We start from the raw sequence: 24,832 nt of genomic DNA, 5'->3' as shown, positions 1-24,832 counted from the left end.
AAGTTCCTTCCTAGTGCCATTGCATTTTGATAAAAGTTAACATGCATTAAGTCACATAAAACCCTAAGATAGTGAAGTTTTAATGAGTTAAAATTATTACTAAGCAATACAGACCTGCCAAGATGATAATGAAGACAGTTCATGATCTACTATTAAATACATGGTTGATCAATGCTGGGTAAGAGCAGGCCACACTGAGACTTGCTAGGGCAATGAGGTATTGACCTACCCTAAGGTAAGAGCTGAGACTCTGGGGATGGGGCTTCTGGACACTATTCCTGCTCTTTCTCTCATAGAGGCATGTTCGAGTCAGGAGATGCTTGTTCTGTGTGGGAGGTATTGATGACTGTCATGATGGTTGACAGAAGATGTGTAGTGCTGACTGAGGGGGATTGTTAGGCTTCAAAGGGGTCTCAGTCGATGGGAGATGGAGACTACCACCTGCCTGTTCTCTCACTGATGTTGTGGGCTATGGGAGCACCAGGAAACAGGTAAAGCCCAGAACCAGAGGCTTGCTGCCCATGAGTGCGAGGCAGGAGATGACCAAACTGTACTCCCAGGAGATTCTGAGAGGCCACCCTTTCTCTCCTGTCCCGTACACCCACTCGAAGAGATTCCTAACCCTGTGACAGTCCACAGAAAGAAGAGGAGGAGGAGTTGTTGCTGGCGTTTGTAGTAACAGGATGAGAAAGTGTGAGACTTCCTGTTATGTGTGTGTGACAGCTGGTGATAAGTGGAGGGGCCTGCGCAGGAAATCCGCTCAGCTTCTGCAGTGTGACCTCCCCGAAACTTGGCAGCTCCTTTAGTCTGGACGTTGATGGCAGGACAAAGAGGCGCCTGCACCATGAGCGACGACATGGTAGAGAGGAGCTTGGAAGGACCCTCAGCACTCACTACAGACAAGCCCTCCCAGAAGAGGGGAGACTTGGTGGAGATATTAAATGGGGAGAAGGTAAAGTTTGACGACACGAGGCTTTCCTTAATTCTTCAGAACGGCCTGGAGACCCTCCGAGAGGAAAACGCTTTGACAGATGTCATCTTGTGTGTGGACGTTCAGGAGTTTTCTTGCCATCGTGTGGTGCTTGCTGCCGCCAGCAACTACTTCAGGTCAGCCTGCCTTGAATCAGAGTCAACCTGCGTACGTGCTGCAAGGAAAACATCCATAGATGTGCGAGCTCAACCTGATTTGCTTACTGTTAAGTTTATGGTTATAGATTGTTATAATATATGACACATGTTATATATTATATCATATATTAATTATATACATTGCAAATATGTATGTACATATATTAAGGTTTGTGTGCCTACTTAAAATATAAGAAAGGAAACTATCAAACTTTAGATTTTGGACGTAGGCCACATTCTAAGAGAAACTGGGACCCTTTAGAAGCAGTGCTTATTTATCACAGCAAACTTGACATAGGAAAGTATGTCCTTCATTTTAAGGATGTGAAATTACTTAAGTCAGGGGGATTTTTTTCCCTCCCTTTCCTCAGTTTGACTGAAGTGTTAGAAACATGATGTTGTCTTTCTTTATCAGTAGAGGTGGAGAAAAGGGTGTGGCCTCTTGGAGTTGTAAGATGACTTGCTGAAAGTTAGGGGTTTCTGTTGTGCAAGGAGAGTGGGAAGGGTAAATAATGCAAGAGGGCTCTGGGTGTGAAAGGCTCCTGGGTGTCACAGAGGGAGACCTGGGACCAGAAGACCTGCTTCCATGTCCCTTGGGCCCTTCCTGGCTGGGAGATTTTAGACAAGTTTCCCAGGTACTCTTGCGTTTCTGTTTTGTGAGCTGGAAGATGGGGACAGTGACAGTTTTCTCTCATTGTTGTTGTGAGGGAAGTGAAAAAGTCTTACACGGTGCCTGGCAGATACATTTGCTCAAAGCGTCTTTGTTCAAATCCCCTATGAATACAGCTGCACCAGCGTTGTCCACAACAGTGTGGACATGACAGGGAACCAGCGTGTAAGGGTGGTGTAGATGAGGGGGGGGCGTTTTGGAAACGGGGGGGGGGGGGGGGGGGGGGATCACTTTGTTTATTTTTAGTGAGATTTTCCCTACCTTTCAGTTCTGGTTGAGGATTTTAAGAAGGTATCATAGAATGTAATATATATTATATATATTTTATAGTAGGGTTAGGAGAAAATTCTTCGGAGTTCCAAGGGCAGGGTCTGCAGGTTGCTGTGGGTAAATAGCGCTCCTATATTGGCAAGGCAGGGGGCAGCGGGCTATGAGAATTTGAGGGACGGCATGCCTGCTCTGTTCCACAAACAACGGTTGGTTTCAGTCTGCAGTGGCTTTGATGAAGGTGACAGACGACCCCTTCTCAGACGAGGAAATGGAAGCCGCACACTCTGCCTGGCTGTTGCTGGAACAGGGATTGCACACATTCAAAAAGCCCTTGTTTTACCTGCAGTACAAGCTGCAGTTTACCTGCAGTACAAGCTGCAGTTTACCTGCAGTACAAGCTGCAGTTTGGAGCATCATTCTGTGGGCAGCACACCTAGGTAAAATGCAAGCCGAGTCATAGCAATGGGTTGACACAGCACACTGCTTCCCCGCTGCTGTACTGGCCACTAGCTTTCTCACTTAGGAGTGAAGGGAAGCCAATTTGCCTCAGTGTCCTGGGTCCTCGTTTGCAGTGTATTCTGTTGTGAGTCACTGAAAAACTGCAATCATGAGTTGTTAATTTTATAAGTGTGTTTGCCTGCTTATGAAACAGGACTGCTGGCCCTCTGCCCTTGAGACATGTCTTTGTTTGGTCCTTGGGTTTCTCCTTGAAAACAGAGGTGCCTCAGCTCAGATCTTCTGTCTTTGTTGATGGAGAAAACACTCTGCTGGTCCTCGGGGCAGGCGGTGGTGCTGAGAAGCAGACGCGCAGTGGTTAGACTTTCTAACCAAACTGCCTGGTCTTATTCTTACTCTTTCTTTAGATTTACATCTAGGCATTTCCAACATGGTTTTCTTCCTATGCGGGTACAGTTCTGGAGACAGGACTCTATTTTGTTGGTTGAGTAATTGTGTGGGCCCAGTGTCACATGCACCTAGCCCGTTGAATGTGCACCCCAACCTAATGAGGTGGGATATTGGGCTTATCTTACAGATGAAGGGATGAAGTCTAGGATGCCAGCTAATTAAAAAAAAAAATAGCCAACTTGTGTCCTAAGACTGAGGACCAACATTCGGTCTGACAGTGACTCAGTGTGTCTTTGCTTTGTTTCTAAGGGTTTGAAAGGGGTGAGACATCCATCTGTCACTGTCAGCACACCACAGCAGATTGAAATCAGCAGCCTCTGTTGGTGGTGGAGTAGGAATCACTTCCCTCAGACTCAGTGCCTTGCCTTGTCAATACATCGGAGCTAGTTAACCCACAGCAGCCTGCTGGTTCTGTTCTTCTCACACACGGAAAAGCGGTTGCAAGAGTTTAATGCTGTGCCAGGAGAACGACAGGGCTGGAATGTGAGCCAAACAGGAGCAATGTTAGTCGCCCAGACAGCGAATTTCCCTTTGTGGATCTATTTTGACGTCTGGGGAAGAACGAGGAAGTTGGAGAAAAATACGTTTTGTTGAGACCGAGACATGAACAAAGGATGGTAAGCCTTAAGGGTTAGCTCCTTGGCTCCATAAAATCTGGGAGGAATTGCTTGACCTCTGAGGCTCAGCACCTGTATTCGCAGTTAAAGATTTGCAGGGCTACATTTACTACTGAGTTGTCATGGAATGCAAATAATATGGCAGTTCATTTATTAATCTCTTTGCCTAGAAACATATCATGTGTGGCACTAAGTCAGATTTCTTACTTTCTGTGATCAGAAATGGTCTCTGGCTTGCATGAAAAGAGAAATTTATGTGTCAGGCGGTAGTCAGGATCTCAGCCAGGGTTGGGGATTTAGCTCAGTGGTAGAGTGCTTGCCTAGCAAGCTCAAGGCCCTGGGTTCGATCCTCAGCTCAAAAAAAAAAAAAAAAAAAATCTCAGCCATTTGAGCCTGTGTCGGAAGCCCAGCTGCTACGGAACCCTGAGGGGACAGTGTAGAACTTTAACTCCTTCACTGTTCTGTGGCTATTCCTAGAAACTGGAAGTCACGGGAGCTTCTGTTACTTCTACATAAGCAGGCTCTCATGTCCAAGTTCACGGCTCTGATTGTCTGTTGATGCCTGGCTGGGACAGGAACTGGGAAGTAGCATCAAGCCTCTGAACCTACTGGAGTGGAGGCTCCTGCCACATGGCCCACTCAAATTTGCCATACTTATGGGGGGGTCCCAATGCTGGGGAACCCCAATATGACTTATGTGGGCCAGGCCTGGATTAGATGAAGACCATGTTATGGGATCTTGACAAGGCCACAACTTTAGAAGACACTGTGACTCTTGTCTCACAGGCATGGGGTGTATAACTTAAGGTCCCAGCAGGCAAAAAGGCAATCATTCACACATTCAACTGTCCTCTCCCCATCCTCTGTGAATCTGTGGCCTGAGGGCATCATCTAGATTGGGAGGCAGAGGCTGAAAGATCTCTGTGAGTTCGAGGCCGACCTGGTCTATGTAGGGAGTTCCAGGCCAGCCAGGGATGTATAGTGAGCTATGTGAAGGCAGTGACTTCCTTATTCATTCTTTTGTCTTTGGTGCCATTTGCAGTAGCTGGTATTTAGCAGGTACTCCATATATATTCAAAGTTAGTAAAACCTGAAGAGTCCTCCTACAGTTTGAGCCACTGATTAGTAGAAGTTCTCACAGGGTTGGGAGGCTATTGTAAGCTTTAGAGAAAGGAAGGATGATGAAGTTTGCTCATTGTAGGAAAAACTGGAAAAATTTCCAATTTAAAATTCAAAAATTGCCAGGCGGTGGTGGCGCACACCTTTAATCCCAGCACTCGGGAGGCAGAGGCAGATGGATCTCTGTGAGTTCAAGGCCAGCCTGGTCTACACAATGAGTTCGAGGACAGCTAGGACTGTTACACAGAGAAGCCTTGTCTCAAAAAAAAAAATCCTAAAATTCAAGCTCAGTGGGTCAAGTGTTTATTGTTCAAGCAGAAGGACTCAAGTTCAGATCCCCAGCATTCGTGTTAAAAGCCAGACATAGCAGTGCAGGCCTGTAATCCCAGTCCTGGGAAGTAGAGACAGTCTAGCCACTCAGTGAGCGCCATATTCAGTGAGAGACTCTGACTCAAAATATGATGGGGGAGCAACAGAGAAAGGCACCCATGTCCACCTCTGGCCTCTATACATATATCCAAGGGTCTATATACTTACACACACACACACACACACACACACACACACACACTCTCTCTCTCCAAACTGCTTCAGAATATTACAGAATCAATAGGTCACTCATATAATCATGTGGACACATGCCCACATAGTCATTCTTATAGCACTAGTTTTCACTAGGATGTGTATGGGGTGGGTGGGATTGTAGGGGGGAGTGGGTGGTGGTGTTGTGCTCCAGGGCAAGAGTCATAAGTTCCTTGATTTTTTTTTTTTTTAAGGAAAACGGACTCACGTCCACTGCCCCAGCCAGTGGGGTGTCAACGGGGCCACCCACCTGTGGGAGAGAATGAAAGGGAAGGGCAACACAAAGAGACAGCAGCAAGACAGTATTCTGATCAAGCCACCAATCTTTATTGTTCTCCACATGGCTTATATAGCATAAGGGGGGAAGGGGCAGGAAGGAGGGAAAGGGAAAGGGGGCGTGTAGAACATGGAAGGGGTGCAAGACATGTGAGGCTGAGAGTGCACCTGCGAGATATCGGCTAAGGTCACTGGTCAGGGGCAGTTTATTCTGTTGCTAGGCTACCTGACCCTGGAATGCTCTTTACATTCGGTTGTCATGGCACCTGACTGTGGGATGTTCTCTTATCTTGGGAGGCCTCTGGTTACTGCTCTGGGAAGGGGCTTATGAGTTGTTCTTTGGTTTAGCTAGTACTTTCTATGGTTCATGTTTGGTTCCTGACATCTTGGTCCCTAACAGTCCACACCTGGTGTCTGGGGCATCTGGGTCTTCTTCTAATCAAGAACTAGTGTCCTGGAGTCATGGCTTGCCTCCAAGGCTGAGGACCTGAGTTCACACTGTAGAAAGAGGGCACTCCTTCAAGTTGTCCTCTGACCTCCCACACGGCCATGGCATGCGCACATGTCCATAAGCTTACACAAACGCAACAAATGTGGCAAAAGTATTAATTTTAAAGAACAGGAAGTCTAGCCCTTTAGTTTTGAATATTTTCCGTGCAGTTTTTCAATTAAAGCACAATAGAGAAATATTTCCCATGGGTGTGCGGCCAGTCCTTTGTTAAAACACTGTGTGAGGACTGGGCAGAGTGATGGCGAACAGCTAGCCCCCGAGAAGAGCTGGCTTCGTGTAGCATCTGAGCTGTTCATAGATGGGCCTGCAGCCGTCCATCATTTTCCACATTAGTCAGCGTTGTTTTTGGTTTTTGTTTGTCTGCTCGTTTTGGTGGATGGGTTCTTGGGTGTTGCTGGGTTTTGTTTGATTTTGGTTCCAAGGGATAGAGACTCAAATGAGACTGGCTTTAGCACATTTCTGTGTCATAGAAAGACTGGAGTGCAGCAGAGACCAGGGAGAGCCCCAGGCCTTCCGTGCGGTCAGAATGCTCGCTTGCTCTCCACTTCTGCCTGGCTGTACCTCCTGTTGGACCTTACAGCTCTGACTTCTGCCACATGGTTGATGTTTGCTTCTTGGTAGATCTGAGACTCATTTTTGTAGCTTTGGCTCCAGAGGGAGCCTAAGAGATTTTTTTTTCTACTTTTAGTATAAAAAGCCCCTGGGAAAGATGCTGATTGGCCTAGATCCACTCAGTTATGATTCCTAGACCAATCACTGTGTCAAGGAATTAGGGCACAATGATCAGCCTAATTTAGGAGCTTAGCCAAAGGAGGAGGGAGGGGTGTGTGTGTGTGTGTGTGTGTGTGTGTGTGTGTGTGTCCATGTATGTGTCTGTGTGTGTGTGTGTGTGAGTGAGAGAGAGAGAGAGAGAGAGAGAGAGACAGAGAGACAGACAGACAGACAGCAGAGACAGAGAGAGAGACAGAGAGATAAAGAGTTCCAAAAAGTGAGAGCCTCCACAGAACACATGAACAGTGTAGTCTGAGTGAATCCTGGGTAGGAGAGACAATGCCCCAGAAAAGGGACACACTCAACAAAAAGTAAAAAAAGTAAATGTGCATTAAAGACAGATAATAAATCTGCTTTACTTCCTTTTTGTGGCGAATTTACTGTAACTTTGTATTTGCTTTGGCTGTCTAGAAGCTCATGCTTACTCTCAGTTTCAATGAAGAGCCCATACTAATTACATGGGTGAGGATACCACTGTGACTTTAAAACATGATAAAGCTGAAAAACTAACATGATAGATATAATGATCCATTTCTGGATCAAATAAAAAACTTCCCAGATCCATGGGATCCTTAATCGTATAGAGTAAGTTTGATGGGACATTTTGGTTTAGGAGGAATTGGAGAGGGTCAGAGCCCAGGGACTATCCTGGAAAGAGGGATTAGTAGACAAGGACACACACACACACACACACACACACACACACACACACACACACACACACACAGAGCAGCAGCAGCAGCAGCAGCAGCATGCACAAACAAGGAAGATGGGGAAGGGGTAGCATCAATTTGCTAGCAGCATCCTAACACTCCAGCTAGTATATTAGTTGTCAGACCTGCAGTGGACTGGAGCTGGAGGGGAGGACCACCTGGAGAGGTAGCACACACACACACACACACACACACACACACACACACACACGCAGATCTCTGGGCAGGAAGTACAGTAGATGTGCAGCAGTACAGCCAAGAGACTGCTAGGGTCAGACCATGAAAGGTTTTGTTAGGACTGGCTAAGGAGTGGAATGTATCTCACCAGCAAGGAGGTCAGGGAGGAGTATCAGGGCATAAAAACAGGACACGATTTGACATCTCTGTGAAAATACCATATTAGGCTGTAAGTAGGGAGCGCGCCATCAGAGAGACCCTTTAGAAGTTAGAGTGTAAAAGTTACAGTGTGGTTGGGCATGGCGACATCAGTATTTGGGAGGCAGAGGCAGGAGGATCCAGAATAGGAGGCCGTTCTGAGCCACACGGCAAGATCCTGTCATAAGAAAAAGTTGCAGCGAGAGTGCTGTCTGCTGGAAGGAAGGGTGAGGGCAGAGGAGTGGGAGGCGACCGCAAGGACCCCTCAGACTGCTCCCTGATGGCCCTGGAGCAGGGGGAGCACAGACATCCCCTGGCGCTCCCACTGCCTAGGAGGAGAACACAGCTCCTGGCTGGGAGGGAACTGAGCTGACATAATGCTTTCCCTAAGACCTGCTCTGAGTTTACAGATCAGGAAGGGACAGATAAGAGAGGGTGCCTTGCCAGGCCCTCACCTGACCACCCGGCTCATTCAGAGACAAGGCCAGAAGCAAAACAAGCAGCTTCAAAGTCACTCAGTTCTGAACCTGCACTTCAATTTAATTAAAAACATGGATTATTCAGGGCTGGGGAGATGGCTCAGTGATGAAGGGCCCTTGTTGCTATTCCAGAGGACTCAGGTTCAATTCTCAGAACCTACATGGTAGCTCACAACCATATGTAATTGAATTTCCAGGGGATCTGATTCCCTCTTCTGACCTTCTCAGGCGCCAGGCACACACGTGGTATACACACATACATGCAAGGAAGAAGCCATACATAGAAAAGAAAAATGAAGTAAATGTTAATAAATTAAATAGAAAGAAAACATGGGTTGTTCCTGGCATTTCGGTCAGGTAGTGGTTTCTCCATTGACCACCAGCAATACAGTAAACCTCTCTGAGAGTAGCACTGATGTAATGATATGAACTGGAGAATTTAGAAGGCCGGTTGACATGACCACTTAGCAAAACAATAGTTGTAGGTTCCCTGGGGCCCAGGATCTCACCACCATGTCACAGTAAAGGAGGTGGCAGGACTCTGACAGCCAGGGGAAGGGGGGATGTGCAGCACAGAGGTGACTTCAGACACAGGTAGCCCTGGCACTCATGACTCACTGCAGCTCTGGTTGTCTGCATAGGAGTGGGCTCCACAGCATATCACAGAGGTGAGGTGTGGGAGGGTCCATAGGCCCAGGCTTCCCTGGGGTCTATTGACAGGTAATGGGTCCTGGAATGTCATGTTTTCAGTGGTGTAACCACTGATGAATTGCCCATGCTCCAGTAAATACCGCCCCCCCCCCACACACTCGTGGAAGCAATTCTAGTGAACTCAGTGGTCACACACAGGAAAGAAATGTCCAACGAGGAGGGGGACTTGGGAATAAGAAGGTTTCAGGGGAGAAGGAGGGGGCTGAGATGGGGGAAGGGTGCGTGTAAAAACGACCTAAATCTATTGTATACATGTATTAACTGCGGAAGAATGATAAAACATGGATTATTCACATTTGCAACGTCTTATTTTAGGTAAAGGGTTGACACAGTGTTAGTCTGTCAGGGTCTGGGAAACACAGGTTTTAGGCTTTGGGGCCGTGTGGTCTCGGTAACAATGCTCACCACATGAATTAATGGGCATTGCTGAGGCTGTGTTCACAGAAACGGGGTGGATGCCATTGTCCCCCTCCGCTGTGCTTGGCTGGCTTCTCAACCCAGTTGTGTGATTTAAATAACGACTTAGCAGATCTCGAAGCTTCCTCCCCATCAATGACTTCTTTTTCTATTGTCTTTAAATATCGACAGTGTTTCATCATGAGGAAAGACACACTGATGTCAGGACAGCCATGTTAAGAACATGCTATGCTCACTTCAGTATGGTTCTTCTGCTTTGTTCCTTTTCCACAACGTTACTCCTTAATAGTTTCAGTATCAGTTACCCAGAATCCTCTTGTGCAGAAGGAGGATTTATATTTATATTTTATATATTGTCTTATTCCTACCACAGTAAGTAATCCTGCTGTTGTTTTTAATGCTTACTTTCTATTACACAAGCACATCAGATTTGTTGAAGGCAAATCTGGGGAAAAGAAGAAATATTAAAGACTGATAAATATGTATTGAGCTATACATTTACAGGAAAAACTACCCAGAAATCTTTTATTAACATTTAAATGTGCTGTCACTTCTTTCTTCTGGGCATAGCTGCTAAGAAGTCATTTTGCCTGTACTGCATATTGTCACTTATTCTTTATTTCCAATTCAGTTATACAGCACAAGCATGTTCTCTTTCATTCTGTAGTCTCTATACATTTAGTTTAATGAGTTCTTCCAAGCTGTGGATATATTATAATTCACTTACTACTTAACTGTGAACACTATCATAATTATTAGAACAGCTTTTGCTATAAAGTTAGATGTTTTGAAATTGTTTAGGGTAAGTTCTAGGTATTGACAAAAGGTACAGTTCTCACCTCGAGGGAACAAAAGGAATATATTGTCTATTCTGGAGGAGAGACCATGGCCCAGGAACATGGATTCTGATTCTCCCTGAATGCCATGCTTCAGTGAGGTAGCAATTTCATGAAGCTTTTACAGAAACAGAACACAGTAAGGGATCAATATGCTTGTCTAATACACTGATGGGTACATTGGATCGATGCATTTTTAGCAAAGTGAGAAACCTCAGCTATAGGACCCCAGACATTATCTGGTGGCATTCTTAGCCTTTTTGCTGGTGAAAGTTAGTGTTGGGTTTGTACATTCCAAAGATTACCTAACAGTCACAAAGATGTTAGGTCACACACAGAGGAGGGCAGTAAATGGCTACTGAGGGCACTAATGATGATTTGGGACTTTTGACATCCAGACTCTCCACACAGTCACGGATGATCTAATCAGTGAGTCAGCATTTGTAGTCACAGCTTTTTCCCAGTTCTCATTCACACAGGCACGGAACTATGGACTCAATTCTAGAAATAATTTGAAGGCAGATGAAGCATATGGTCCAATTGCTACGAAAAGCTTGCCTGCTCCCAGGCATGCAGACAATCAGCTATCCAAGAGGCTTCTGGGAGAGACTCCTCCCACTGCTCAGTACAGAGCTATCCAAGAGGCTTCTGGGAGAGACTCCTCCCACTGCTCAGTACAGAGCTATCCAAGAGGCTTCTGGGAGAGACTCCTCTTCCCACTGCTCAGTAGCACTGAAAGCTGCATTGCAACTTTTGACCACCTTGCAGGAAGTACTACAGTTATTATACTCTGCCCTGTGCCATCTAGACCGGCTTTGGCTTTAGGGGTACTGCCAATTTTAAAAGTTATCTATGAGGGAGCACTGGAAGTAGAGAATCCTTTCCCTGGGAACTGATGAAGTCCACATTCAGGGGCAAATGCTGACATGTGCCATAGGTGCTGGTTTGGAACCCTAGCCTTGGCACCTGTGCACAAGATGCGTGTGTATAACTTTTTTCTCTGTCTTCCCCTTCCTCCTCCTCTGGTTTTGCTGTTACCCTCTGGCAGTAGTGCTCAGCTTTCTCCTCTTGCCCTCTGGCTTCCATATCAGGGACAGACAAATCAGGTTTGTGGTCCACATCAGTCTGGCAGCTGGCAGAGGGAACACTCTGGAACAAGCATGGGACCAGCACTGTGCTCCACGGTAGGGATGATCTGCACCTGACAGACCGTCTACACGTCAATATCTTGGGATGAAGAAGGGGACCAAAGTACATGTGCAGGATTCTGAGTGGTTAGAACCAGAGAATGCTCCATCAGGTCAGAGGCTGATCGATCCGGAACGTCTAGATTATGACCTGCCCATCATGGCAAGCCACTACAGGGTCCTGGGTAGATTGGAATGAGACATTTTCAGAAGAGAAGGAAATTGGCATGGGATGCTTAGGGTCAGAGTGTGGCTGTGGGCAGTGGATATCAATGCTCTCAATGCTTCTGATCTAATAAGGAAGTGACACTCTAAGCAGACCTTAAGAAAGTGGTCTGGGAGGCAAATGGTTAGGGCAGTGGTTCTCAACCTTCCTGATGCTGTGACCCTTGAATATAGTGTGCTTCATGTTGTGATGACCCCCAACCATAAAATTATTTTCATTACTAACTGTAATTTTGCTACTGTTATGAATCACAATGTATGTATCTATGTTTTCTAATGGTCTTAGGTGACCCCTGTGAAAGGGTCATTCAGCCCCTGCCCCCAGAAGGGGTCTCAACCCAAGGGTTGAGAACCACTGGGTTAGGGACAGCTATGCTTCACTTCCAGTGGGGAGTGTGAGGTACAAACTCAAAGGCAAATTGAGTCAAGTAATAAACCACCATGTGTGTAACATAGGAGCTCAGGAAGGAGAGCTCGGGATAGGCATCAGTACCTGGACGTCTGGTTCCAAGAATCATCAGACAATATGGTTCTCATCACACATACCTGTGCAAGGGCATTTGGGAGTTCACTGTCATTTTTGCCCATGGTAGCAGAGTATGGACGGGAGTATAGGGTGGAGTAGTTAAATCTTCTTGGCCTAGACTGTCCATATGGGTGTCCCTCTGTCCATCTTCCTCTGCATCTGGCTATTGTTAGATGCTTGTGGCATTTTTAAAAGACTAAAGTGTGCTCACTCATTTTGTTTTAAAAGTCTAGATGTGTTGCTTTCAGGTGCAAATGGACCCTTGTGCTCAAGTTAATCTCTCGGTGTGGTGTGTCTCTCTCTGCTCTCTGTACTTCCCTTCTCCTTCCCCCCCTCCTCTCCTCCTTTTCTTCTCCTTTCTCCTTCCCCTCCTTCCCTCCCCTCTCCTGGATAGAGATGAGGAGGTCCCAAGTATCTTTGAATTTTCATTTCTACCAGCTCAACCATTTTAGTGGGAAGCAAACTTCTCATAGTAGTGGTTCCAGATAAAGTTCTGAAACTGGCTTTGCTTGGACCAACTTTGTCCTGTGCTCAGCCATAACTAATTGCTATGGCTTGGGGGATGTACCATATAACTTGGACCTTGTTCACTACTGGCCACATAGACATTCAAGACAGTGTAGGAGGAGGGGTAGCTCACTGTGGGAAGCATGGGTGCTCCCACTAAACAGTATAAGAATGATGTTGAGCAAGGAAACAAGAATAGCCATTACATCTGTGTCTGGATCATCATCGCAGCCAGGACACAAGTACTTGTTCCATTCTACTGGGTCTGATCTTGTGGGGCAGAAGACTTTCTGTCTCAAATTTGGATGATAAGAGTTCCATGGCTTGCTGAGTCACCAGTAGTGCCTCAGTGGGGTTTTGGGGGTTCTGGTTGCACAGTAAGCAAGTTGGCTTCTGCTTCCCCAAGGCCATGTGTAGTGACTGAGGACTGGTAAACATGAGCCAGAAGGTTGGCAAACAGAAGTTCTTTTCAGGCCTGATGCTATCATCTAAAGTCAGTGGAGGGAATCTCAGTTTTAAGCTCCTCTATCATTTTAGTTCAAATTCTTGTTCAGTGGCTGGAGGTGTTAAACATCTGACTTCAAGCTCAAGAGAGAAACATGGATGCTATTTATCAGATTTGTGTCTGCAGAGAGAAAGATGTCTGTGTACTTCCAAGTGCTACTCTGAATATATAGGTTTGGTTTTCTATTTTTTATTTTTTAAATAACAAATATCTGAGGCTGGGAACTTTAAGAATAAAGGGTTATGTAGTTCTGGAGGTTCAAGGGCATGATGCTCTCATTGGCCTGGCTCTGGCCTTAATGGGAGTCAGTATCACTGTGTGGGAGAACAAGGTCCCTTGCTTGAAGGTGAGAAAAGAAGCCAGAGAGCAGGGGGATAGGCCCATCTTCCTCTTCCAAATAACCCTCTTTTGAGAACTGAGCAGTGTCCCATGAGAACCACATCAGAACTTCTGATGGCGGTGCCCTCAAAGCCCAACCTTGTATTAAGTGCTTAGTGTTTGAAAGGTCCCAGTATGTCTACACTGTCTACACCGTCTACACTGCCACAGTGAGGACCAAACTTAGAACACACAAACCCTTAGGGAATAAACCATGGTAGAAGGCGCTCTCCCAGGTGTGAGACATTTGCATGCTCACAACAGACAAGAACAAAATCGCACGTTATTTATTATTAATAAGGCTCTATGTCAGGCTGTTTATGGAAACTCCAAGCTCCAATGATCTGTGCTATCTGAGTACAGGCTGCAGCACCTTCTCTGAGTGTATTAGCTAGAGACATAAGAGATGGGGCAAAGCCTGGCATTGAGAGCTTTCCAGGCTGGGAAGAGGCTATTACTAGTCCCTTTCCTTTGTGAAGTATCCCCAGGCCTGATGGGATCCTGGGAGCGCTGGATCTCAAAGATGGAAGGGAACCTCTACAGCGAAAAAAGGCATTTCCAGGTGCATACTTGTCTTAGCCCAAGCCAGATGACTTCTTGTTAGGTAGGGGCCAAAGGGGCCTGTGTTAGGGGATTAAAAATAATTTTTTTAAAACAGGTTCTCATTTTGTAGCTAGTGGTTTGAATGAGAATATCCCCACATGATCAAATATTTGAATGATTGATATCCACTTGGAGGAACTGTCTGGGAAGGACCAGGAGGTGTGGCCTTGCTAGAGAACTTGTGTCACTGTGGGTAGGCTTTGAGGTTTCAAAAGCCCACACCATTCCCAGTTAGCTTTCTCTCTCAGCTTCCTGTTTGTGGATCAGGCTGTTAAGTCCTCAGTGTTACTGCCCCAGGGCTATGCCTGCCTGCCTGCTGCAATGCTCCCTGCTGTGACGGTAATGGACTCCAAAACTGTAAGCCCCAAGTAAACTTTTTCTGTAAGTTACCTTGTCATGGTGACTTAACACAGCAATAGAAGAGTAACCAGGGGGCTGGAGAGATGGCTCATCAGTTAAGAGCACTAGCTACTCTTCCAGAGGTCCTGAGTTCAATTCCCAGCAACCACATGGTGGCTCACAACCATCTGTAATGAGATCTGCCACCCCCTTCTGGCCTGCAGACATACATGCAGACAGAACACTGTATATGTAATAAATAAATAAATCTTGCTGGGTGGTTGGGTGGTGGTGGCACATGCCTTTAATTCCAGCACTCAGGAGGCAGAGGCAGGCAGATCCTTGTGAGTTTGAGGCCAGCCTGGTCTACAAAGCAAGTTCCAGGAAAGGAGCAAAACTGTACAGAGAAACCCTGTCTTGGAGGGAAAAAAAAAGAAAAAGAAAAAGAAAAAGAAAAAAGAAAGAGAGAGAGAGAAAGAAAGAAAGAAAGAAAGAAAGAAACAAAGTAACCAGGAAGTCGCCTAGGCTTGCCTTAAATGTATGCCCCTCCAATCTCAGTCTCTCATGCTGGGATTATAGACATGTGCTATCATGCTCAGAGTAGAACAGTGGTTTTTAAATTTTGTTTTGCTGAGGAATCATGAGAGCCAGCATAGGATCTAATCAAATTCATCTGGCTAAACCCATTACCAAAGATTCTAATTCATTTGATTTGGGGTTGGTAAAATTGAGGGTTAGTAGGCACACACAGTATTCAGATGTGGCTGGACTTGGAGTTCACATTGTGACACCCCAATGAGGCTGTGGTACTTGAGGCTAAGGATGTAAGCTGGACTCCAGTTACGTGGGAGTTGATATAATAGGTATTAGAGAATAACTAGAGATCAGAAACTGGACTGGGCTGAATGTCTGCATGCTTTCTTTGGTTAGAATTGGCTTGGGGAAACGTTTGGAGAGATGCTTCAGCAGTTAAGACCACTGACTGTTCTTTCCAAGGACCTGGGTTCAGTTTCCAGTATCCACATGGCAGCTCACAACCAATTCTAACTCCAGTTCCAGGCTGTCTGATGCTCTCTTCTGGCCTCTATAGGCACTGCATGCACATAGTGCATGTCATACATGCAGGCAGAACACCCACACCCGCTAAAAATAAATGAATTAATAAAAAAAAACATAAGAATTGGTTTGGTAAGTGGAAGGTGGAAGGTTTTGATGCCCGCAGCTCAGAGTTGCTGGCTACCATAGCCAGCAAAACCATTCCATCTTCCATCACAGTTGGATCTGGTGACTCCTTGACTTTTTGCCATGGAAACCCCTTTGATTGGCTACAATGGAACAATAACCCTTTCTTTCTTTCTTTCTTTCTTTCTTTCTTTCTTTCTTTCTTTCTCCCCCCCCCACCCCCCCAAGGACCAAACCCAGGGCCTTGCACTTGCTAGGCAAGTGCTCTACCACTGAGCTAAATCCCCAACCCACAATAACCCTTTCTTAACAGCATTGCTCATTGGGCATCATATGATGTCATTAAAAAATTAAAAAGAAGCTGGGCGGTGGTGGTGCACGCCTTTAATCCCAGCACTCGGGAGGCAGAGGCAGGCAGATCTTTGTAAGTTCGAGGGCAGCCTGGTCTATAGAGTGAGATCCAGGAAAGGTACAAAGCTACTCGAGAAACCCTGTCTCGAAAAACAAAACAAAAATGTAAAAGAATGTCTTTTTGTAGACCCAGTTGCATGTATGTGAACACACACACACACACACACACACACACAGGTTCTTGATCTCAGGTTGATCTTGACCTTAAAATCTTCCTGCTTCCATTTTTCTGAGTTCTGGAATTACAGGTGTGTGCCATCTACACACAGCTGCACTCCTGAGTGAATTTTACTCACTTTGCAATTGATGTTAGTGCCACGACGCAGCATATCTTAGTGAAGCAGAGAAGTTAACTCTTGGCATGAAGAGGATGGGAAAGGGATCAGCAGGGAACTAAGGAAGGGCAGGCAGGGGTTAAAACACATTTGACAGCAGAGTTGCATGGGGGAGTGCTTGTTCATAGGGCCGATTGGTGCTGAGGCTGGGAGCTCTGAGGCACGGAGGTTGTAGGAGAAGGTAAACCATAGGTTATCTGGGATGGATGAAAAATTCCAGTAGTGACGTTCAGGCTATTCAGGAGTAGTAAGTGGAATACGTGTAGAGGTTTATCCCTTTCAAATTCCGGGCCCTGGGTGTAGGATAGGAATTTTTTGGTGGGAGGCAGGGTTTGGCTCCTCCTCATCCACTGGAGGATGTGTGACAGTTTTTGGAGTGGCAGATGTCTGACAAAAACCCACTCTAAGGATCTCAGAAAGACAATTTGTTCACTAGCTCACTCCCTTATTTACTCATTTTCTTTAGAGACTGAATCTCCACTGGATTGGGAGTGTTGTTCTAGCACGAGGAACCCTGTAACCGTGACAGTCAGTCCATAGCTGGGAAGACAGTCGTTAAACTAGTGAATAAATAGGTATACAGTACAATGTTGGGTTGTGAGAGCTCTGTGAAGGAGAGCAATAAATGTGGAGTGATGATTTTAGATTGGGTACAGATGAGGCAGAACATCTTCGAAGGAATGACATTTCACAAGGGACCTCAGTTGAGAGATGATCCCTGTGGACACTGGAGAGCTGTGTGGCCCAGGCCGAGTGTTTTCATGCAGGGCCTGACATCATCTAGGCGAGTCTTGGGCCTGTGGGGATGTCCATGGCTGTGGTGAGAGAGCCATGCTGGATGACTTGGGCTCTGCTGTGAGGCATCCCCGATTCACTGTATCGGGAAACTAGCTTACTGCTCTGAAAATGTTGGTCCATATCTTTGTAGAAAATATTACTATGTAATATTTCATTTACATGCTGTGGGGTGAGCTTTTTATTCTTTTTATTATTGAGAGAGGTGGGGCCGTGGAACAATAAGTGTGTGGGCACATGTATGGAGGTCACAGGACAACATCTGGGAGTTGGTTCTCTCTTTCTACGATATAGATCCTAGGGATTGAACTCATATCATCAAGTTTGGTGGTAGGCATCTTTACCCATGAGCCATCTCACTAGGCCTCTCTTCTCTCTCTCTCTCTCTCTCTCTCTCTCTCTCTCTCTCTCTCTCGATATATATATATATATATATATATATATATATATATATATATATATATCCCCGTTCTTTCTTTTCTTTCTTTCTTTCTTTTTTTTTTTTTTTTTTTGAGACAGGCAAGCCTCGAACTTAGAGAACTACCTGCCTCTGCCTCTCAAGTATTGGGACTAAAGGCTTGTACTGCTACACCTAGCCTAAAAAATATATCATGGACTTGAACTCCTTGACCCGCCTACCTCTGCTTCTTTGGCATATTCTACTGGCATGTATCATGGCAACTGCTGTAATTCTTAACAACTGTTGTTCTCATTGCTTTAAGTTAACATACAAAGAGTGGGTTTCGTCATGGCATTTCACTTCCCTTACACTTCCTTTTTCCCCTCTCCCACAAACAGTTACAGAGTTAGTGTCCTTAGAGCAGTGTTAATGGAACACAGACTCTGCCTTTGCTGTAGAATGAATGGGGTGGGCAGCATGCAGAAACTCTGACACCAAAGACCTGAGAGAGACCAGGACCCATGCTGGCAAGTTAGGCTGCAATGGTATGTGACCCACTCTCAGAGTCTGGATGAAAAGCATCCCCAGCATGCTCCTGTGTCTGAACATTTAGTTCTTAGCTACGGTGCTGTTTAGGGAGGGTGTGGGACCTAGCTGGAGGAAGTGGGTCTCAGGGAGCAGGCCTTGATGCTTGTAGCTGGCTCCACTTCCTGTCCTATCTCTGCTGTCTGATCTGAACACGCAAGGAAGCCGCGCACACCCCTGCTACCGCAGCTGTCCTTGCTACTGTACCTTCTCTCCCACAGTAGCCTGCCCTCAGACCTGGAGCTGGAGTATCATCTTCCCTTAAGTGGCCTCTTGTTAAGTGCAACAGTAACTGTTCATCCACCCACTCCCTGTCTCTCCCCAGCTGAAATTCCCCTGAGATGATGATCTGGACTATCCTGCTGCTTTGAGCTTTGGCTGATATATAGTCTCTTGCTTATTCTTCAAATACATCAGTAAGGTAGGGATTTACCAATAACCACGAAACGGACGCATTGATTTGTGTTTTCTCATTTATGTATGGAGTGGGTGAGTTCAAGCATTGTCTGGACTCCAGCCTCCCTCTGCCAGCCACAGCCACTGGGCAGCACTCCTTTTCAGCTTTCTCCTAGGCTTCTGGAAAACCAGGATGCTTGAGAATGACCTGTTCCTGGAGCGGTCCTTGACCAAAGGCTGTCTGTGGTCCCACAGTGCCAAGGCAGTGTCTTTGTCTTTTGCTGGGACAGCTGTGGAGTGCACTCTCCGGTCCCTGCAGGATTAGGCTGAAGTGGCCTTCTCTCTGGATGTAGTCCTGCTTGTTTGCCCATGAACTGCTCCCTGCTTCCCCGATTCCCTTGATTTTCTGGGGGTTACAGGTGTGGGCTACACTGGAGTAGGATGTTATCCACTGCATGTGAATTCTTAGAGAGAATTCAGAGGCCATATCTAGGGATGACAGCTCAGTTCAGAGTACAGGTGATCCCTGTCAGGCTAGTGATGTGCCACCTTGAAATACACTGACTTCGTTCAAGAGCTCTTCTTCATGCTAGGCATTGAATTCACATTTAGAAGGAACTAATGGGCACGATTTCAAGAAGTCAGCCTGTCAAATGATTCCGTCTCCATGTTGGCAATCGGTTCAGGTTCTGATTTGGGACTTCACTGTTGCAGCAGGCAGATGACTCTAAAAGGGAGCTGTTCAGGTCTGGAACCCAGAGTCCCGGAAGATTCACATCACAGGTCTCTCTTCTAGGGCCATGTTCTGCAATGACTTAAAGGAGAAGTACGAGGAGAGGATCATCATTAAAGGGGTGGACGCGGAGACCATGCACGCTCTCCTGAACTATACCTACACAAGCAAGGCTCTGATCACCAAGCAGAATGTTCAGCGGATTCTGGAGGCTGCCAATCTTTTCCAGGTGTGTGAACCGACAGGTTCTGTGCTCTTCTTTGAAATGAATGAAAGCAGGGAGCCCCCAGAGACCTGCTCAGGCTGGCTTCCAGAACTGTATCTGGAATTTACACATACACACACACACACACACACACACACACACACACACACACACACACAGGGATAGAGAGATAGGGAGTGAGAGAGTGAGCAGAAGATGCTCATTCTTTGGACACTTAGTGACAGGTGATGTGATGAGGTATTGCCTGTATCATCATATAAAGCCGCATGCTCGTGTGTGTGTGCGTGTGTGTGTGTGCAGGTATCTGACTGAAGCACAGTGGCTGCCTAGTGTGCAGCCCAGTTAGAGCCAAGGGTGTAGCACTCATTTGATCTTATCATAAGTGGGACTCGAAGTTAAGGCAATGCAGAGGACGCCTGAAAGTGCTGTGGTTTGAAACCGACTTTTTGGATTGAAGAGACTGCTGCTTGCCATCACATCATGCAGCTTTCGGGTGATGCTATCTAGGTATGGGGGAATCAAGACACTGTGTGACAAGCGCTTTGTGGTGTCTGTGAAAGAAGAGCGTTGAGTAAGAAGTGTCACAGAGGAAGGAGGACTTAAGAATTACACTTTATTTTAAAGTAATATATTGTTTCTGTTCAATAATATTTGCTTCGTATGATTGTAGCCATTACACTAGCTTCATAAAATGATTAGGCTATGGATAATATCAGTTGCATCAATAATTATAACAAGGGTCCCACCCAAGTTATCATCTTTGCCTAGGTCTGGGATCATACTATTTAACTTGATTCCATTGTATTAATGTTGTCTCATTGCCCAGAAGTGGAAGAAAAGGAGTCCAGGTGTAGTCTAGGTCACTTCCAGGACCAGGGATAAGTATCAAATCTTGTGCATGGCCTGGTTCTTGTGGAGGTGGTGTCGGCTTGTGTCATAATGAACTTGGTAGTTGAAGGCAACCGAACCCAGAGTCTGAGAACGTAAGTATCTCCGAGGGGCTCAGGGTCCAAGACTATTGGCAGTGGGATTAGCTCTGTTGAGGGTAGAGTCAGGGAGGGATTTGTAAGGTCTGACAAAAGACAGGATCAGGGAAAGGAAATAGAAAATCCACTCCAAAGTGGCCCCGAGGGATTTTGAGTAACAGGTGGCTGGCCACCAGTTTAGTAAGTTTCATTGGCTCAGTTCCCCAGGGCATCCTGAAGATGCCAGGCCAATTATTTCCTGCTGGGCTGATTTTCTGATATACCCAAATCAGTTAACACTCATTGCCCTGACTCTCTCTCTGTGTGCTCATCCTCAGCCTCTTTGATTGACAGGAAACCATTCTTCCTTATGGGGAGGGGACTCACCAACTTCACACTCAGTGTTTATAGTTCACTCACTCCTGCCCACTGTCCAACAATACACCCTCAGAGCAGTCTTTCCGTGTCAAGGAAGGATTCTGTGTCAAGGAAGCAGCCCCAGCAGTCCTTGTTATTTTCATGCTGATTTCCTTTATTGAGACATAGGGAGGGATGCCGAATTGTCTAAAGATGGGAACTGGCAATAGTAATAGCTGTGACATTTATTGTTACAGATATGGTGTCTGGCACCAAAGTAGAAACTCAATGAATACAAATTTTATTTTTCTGAATGACGAAGTCTGGAATAGTTGTCAAGTCTCCTGATTCTCTCACTGTCTCAAAGCAGATGTTACACAATACAAAAGATCTACTTTTCTTTTTAAATGTAGTTTTTATTTGTAGTATTGTGTGTGTGTGTGTGTGTGATGTGATGTATGTACCCATGCCAACAGAGACCAGAAGAGTGTGTCAGATTCCCTGCAGCTAGACTTAGTAGCAGTTGTGAGCTGACTGATGAGGATGCTAGGAACCAAACTTGGGTCATCCTGCTGAGCCAACTTTCTAGTTCCCCCTAACCCTGAGACTCAGTTCTGGGGTACATTGGGGGGTTGTACTGGGGCAGCTGCTTTGTATGTCAGCGGATCTGCAGATCTGGGCTTCATAGGAGTGTGTTGGGTAAGCATGTATTGGAGTGGGGCATCCTGCAGCCTGTAACTATACTCGCTGGGGTGTGTAAGGAGAACTGTGTGTTCTCTAACTGTCAGAAAGGCACACCCTCCTACTTCCTGGGTCAGGGAGTGTGCCCGGCAGCAAGTGACTTTGCTTCTGTCATTCACCTGTTTGCATCCTAACCCAGGTGCGTTGTTTCTTCTTTGAACATACTTATAATCACTTGTTTGAGTTCTCTGTCTGGGCTTTCATTTAATTCACCCTCACCAGATGTCGTACTGTGGAATTAAATTTTGGAGGAATTATGCTATCTTGGCTTTTCACATGTTACGTCCTTGGACTGTGTGCACTTGGTGCTATTTCCTTGTGTGGTTTAGTTTTTTATCAGCTGTATTCTTTTAGTTCAAGTACTTGCAATGTTCACATGAGACTTAGGTGTGGTAGAATTGAGTGTTCAGAAAATAGTTCTATAGTCCAGCATCTCAGAAGGCCTGGTGTCAACTATATATTACTGTTGGAGTAGGCTATTAATTGTGAGAGCCACCACGTTGACATTTTGATGTTTGATATAATGTGCAGGTGTTGTACTACACACATACTTACACACACACACACACACTGAAAAGTTCTTAAAATGAATAAATAATCTGAATAGATACTCCTCAAAAGAAGACCTACAACTGGCTTTTTCAAGGCAGACATTTCTTCTGGTAACTGTGGCCATGTCTCTTTGGTGGTATTTTAGGAGTTCCTGTGTGGTTGTGTCTCTTTGGTGGTATTTTAGGAGTTCCTGTCAAAGAGTCAGGTGTTTACTGTAACTTTTTATTCACTCATCCCTCTAAACAGGAAGCTGGCTACCTGTGGCCATTATTTGTTATCTCTCAGTTCTCAAAACCAAGTTCCAGGAACAGTGTGCTGGAAATGTATCACAAGGCAAATAATATAAAAAACAGTTTCTTGTTCTCATGACTGCCTTGTGTGCCAGCAAATTCCTAGCTGCTGGCTGGATCACTCTGAAGTGCTTGCTGACACTTAGAGGAGAACTTAGGCAGTTGGAGAAATCTGCCTTCCCCTGTGGTCGCAAGGTCTCTGGAGCAGTGAAGCCTGCACTTTGGTTAGCTCTGTTTCTTCAGGAATGTCTTTTACTCTGAATTCTCTATTTCCTCCTCTCTACAGATGTGATCTGAATATCCTATTTACTAATTAAATAAAAGCGACCCACCAAAAATGGTTTGTTAGGTACAATGACTGATGAAGCATACAGGTCTGAGTGCATTCCTGATGTCTGGGACATGTTTCCTTCCTCTATCCGGCCTTTCCAACTTGTCCGCTGTCAGACTTTTAGTATTTTATTAGTAGATAATGCTGGAAATAAAAACAAAATCATGACCTAGAACCTCTGAGCTGCTTGACCTGGCTGGGCAGAGCACCTCCACAGTGAGGCTGTGGAAGGGATGAGAACTGGTTCCACATCAGAGAATTAGAGAAGCCACTGGGAAGAACTGGCTTTTAAGAGAGAGCTTCATAGAAAGGTGGGGTTTCTCTGTTTTTCCTATACCACCTTTTAATTTCACAGTTATTTACCCAGAACTAAAATGCCCAGGATAAAGTAGATACTTCATTATATTGCCATGACAGTGAGTAGCTCATAGATTTTTCCCAGAGCTGGGCATAGTGACAAAAGTCTGTAATCTCATATTTGGAAGGCTGAGGTAGGGAGGATGAAGAGTTTGAGGTCACTTTGGGCCACTAAAATATAAATCAAAAACTTAAAAAATACAAAAGTCAAACTAACAGTTGTGTTTAGGAGTCTCAGCTCAACCAGTTCCATAGTTCCCCAAGCGAGGAGCTGAGCTGTAGGCACTGGGGCCCACAGATGGAGGCAACGCCAACTCCATCTTTCTCCAGCTTTGTGTTGGCTCTCAAAGGAACATTTTCTGTATTATCAGCTGGAAAATGCGGTCTGATGGGGAGGAATCATGTTTTGTTATTGAAAGTGGCCCTGAAATGGGGGTATGTGCCATAGGGACTCCAGTATAAAGCCGGAACTTCTCTCAGCTCAGTCCACCAGTTCCAAGCCGTCCCAGCCTGCCCTGCCCTCCCCTTTTATCCCCACAGCTTTGGTCCCCATCCTTTGCATGCCACACTTCCCTTGACAGGTCTGTCCCGTATCTCTTATCAGTACCTGCCTTCCGAGGAGGTCTGTCTCATCTGGCCTTCCCTGTGATCTCCTTCTCCCTTCCCCTTCAGTGATCAGCTCAAGCACACTAAGAGTGTGACCTTATGAACCCAGCGGACAAAGAGAGGTCAAAGAGATCAGACTCGTTCAGAGCAGCGCCCAGAAAACAAGTGTGTGTGAGACGTGGCCTGTGAAATGAGCAAATGGCCATGGTAGGGCTTTGTAATCATTGGTCTAGCGCTGCCAAAACTTTAAGCTCGTATTCTCTTGAGGAAGATGATGGAGTTAAAATGAGATATGGGAGCCAACCAATACTTTTTACAAACTTGTTTTTTCCAATTACAAAAGTGGCAGTAATTCATTAACAAGGTAAAAAAACTTCCCATAGATTGATTAGTGACTCTGATGCCTTAAGCTGTGGTATTTAACAGGCCATATTCCCTTGTGGGATCAGTTTCTGTGGAGATGGATTGTCCTCAGGTGCCAGGGTTTGCACTGTGACTTACTCTGGTCAGCTGAGTTTGAACAACAACCGCATAGGCTACCTCCGAACTTGAGGATGCTTTGTGAGGCCCTGACCTGTTTCTTCTCCTATTTTGTGCCAGTAGATCTCAGTCAGGGCTTTCCCATCACCCTGGGTCCTGGAATGAAGAATCTGGTGAGATCATGGGAGACAGACACTAACTGTAAGCTCCTGGGGTTTGGGGGCTGGTTTATTCCAGCATAGTTTGCCACAAGATATGTGATACACAAGATTTAAACACTTAATATTTTAACCTGTAACTGTTTAGTCTTTTTCTATGCTTATGTAACAGCTTTCTTTGCCCACAGTAGGCTACATTTCAGTTTGAAAATATTTCTGGTGTATCTTTAAAAGGCAAAGATTCTTTTTTAAAAAGTGTGTGTGTGTGTGTGTGTGTGTGT

At 45.7% G+C, this 24,832-nt stretch overlaps 1 protein-coding gene across 1 annotated transcript in view; it reads left to right on the top strand.

The window, feature by feature from the left end:
- Positions 1-771: 771 nt before the first annotated feature.
- Klhl6 (kelch like family member 6) overlaps positions 772-24,832 on the top strand; it is a 40,053-nt gene continuing 15,992 nt past the window's right edge. The window contains exons 1-2 of the mRNA XM_036203769.1: positions 772-1,107; positions 19,552-19,717. Coding sequence (XP_036059662.1) covers positions 818-1,107; positions 19,552-19,717 — 456 coding nt within the window. The 5' untranslated portion in view covers positions 772-817. The remainder of the gene's footprint in view (positions 1,108-19,551; positions 19,718-24,832) is intronic.

The sequence above is a fragment of the Onychomys torridus genome, chromosome 12 (assembly GCF_903995425.1).
Source record: "Onychomys torridus chromosome 12, mOncTor1.1, whole genome shotgun sequence".
Taxonomy (NCBI): domain Eukaryota; kingdom Metazoa; phylum Chordata; class Mammalia; order Rodentia; family Cricetidae; genus Onychomys; species Onychomys torridus.
The sequence above is the reverse complement of the archived record's forward strand: the minus strand, read 5'-3'. Positions and strand labels throughout refer to the sequence as shown.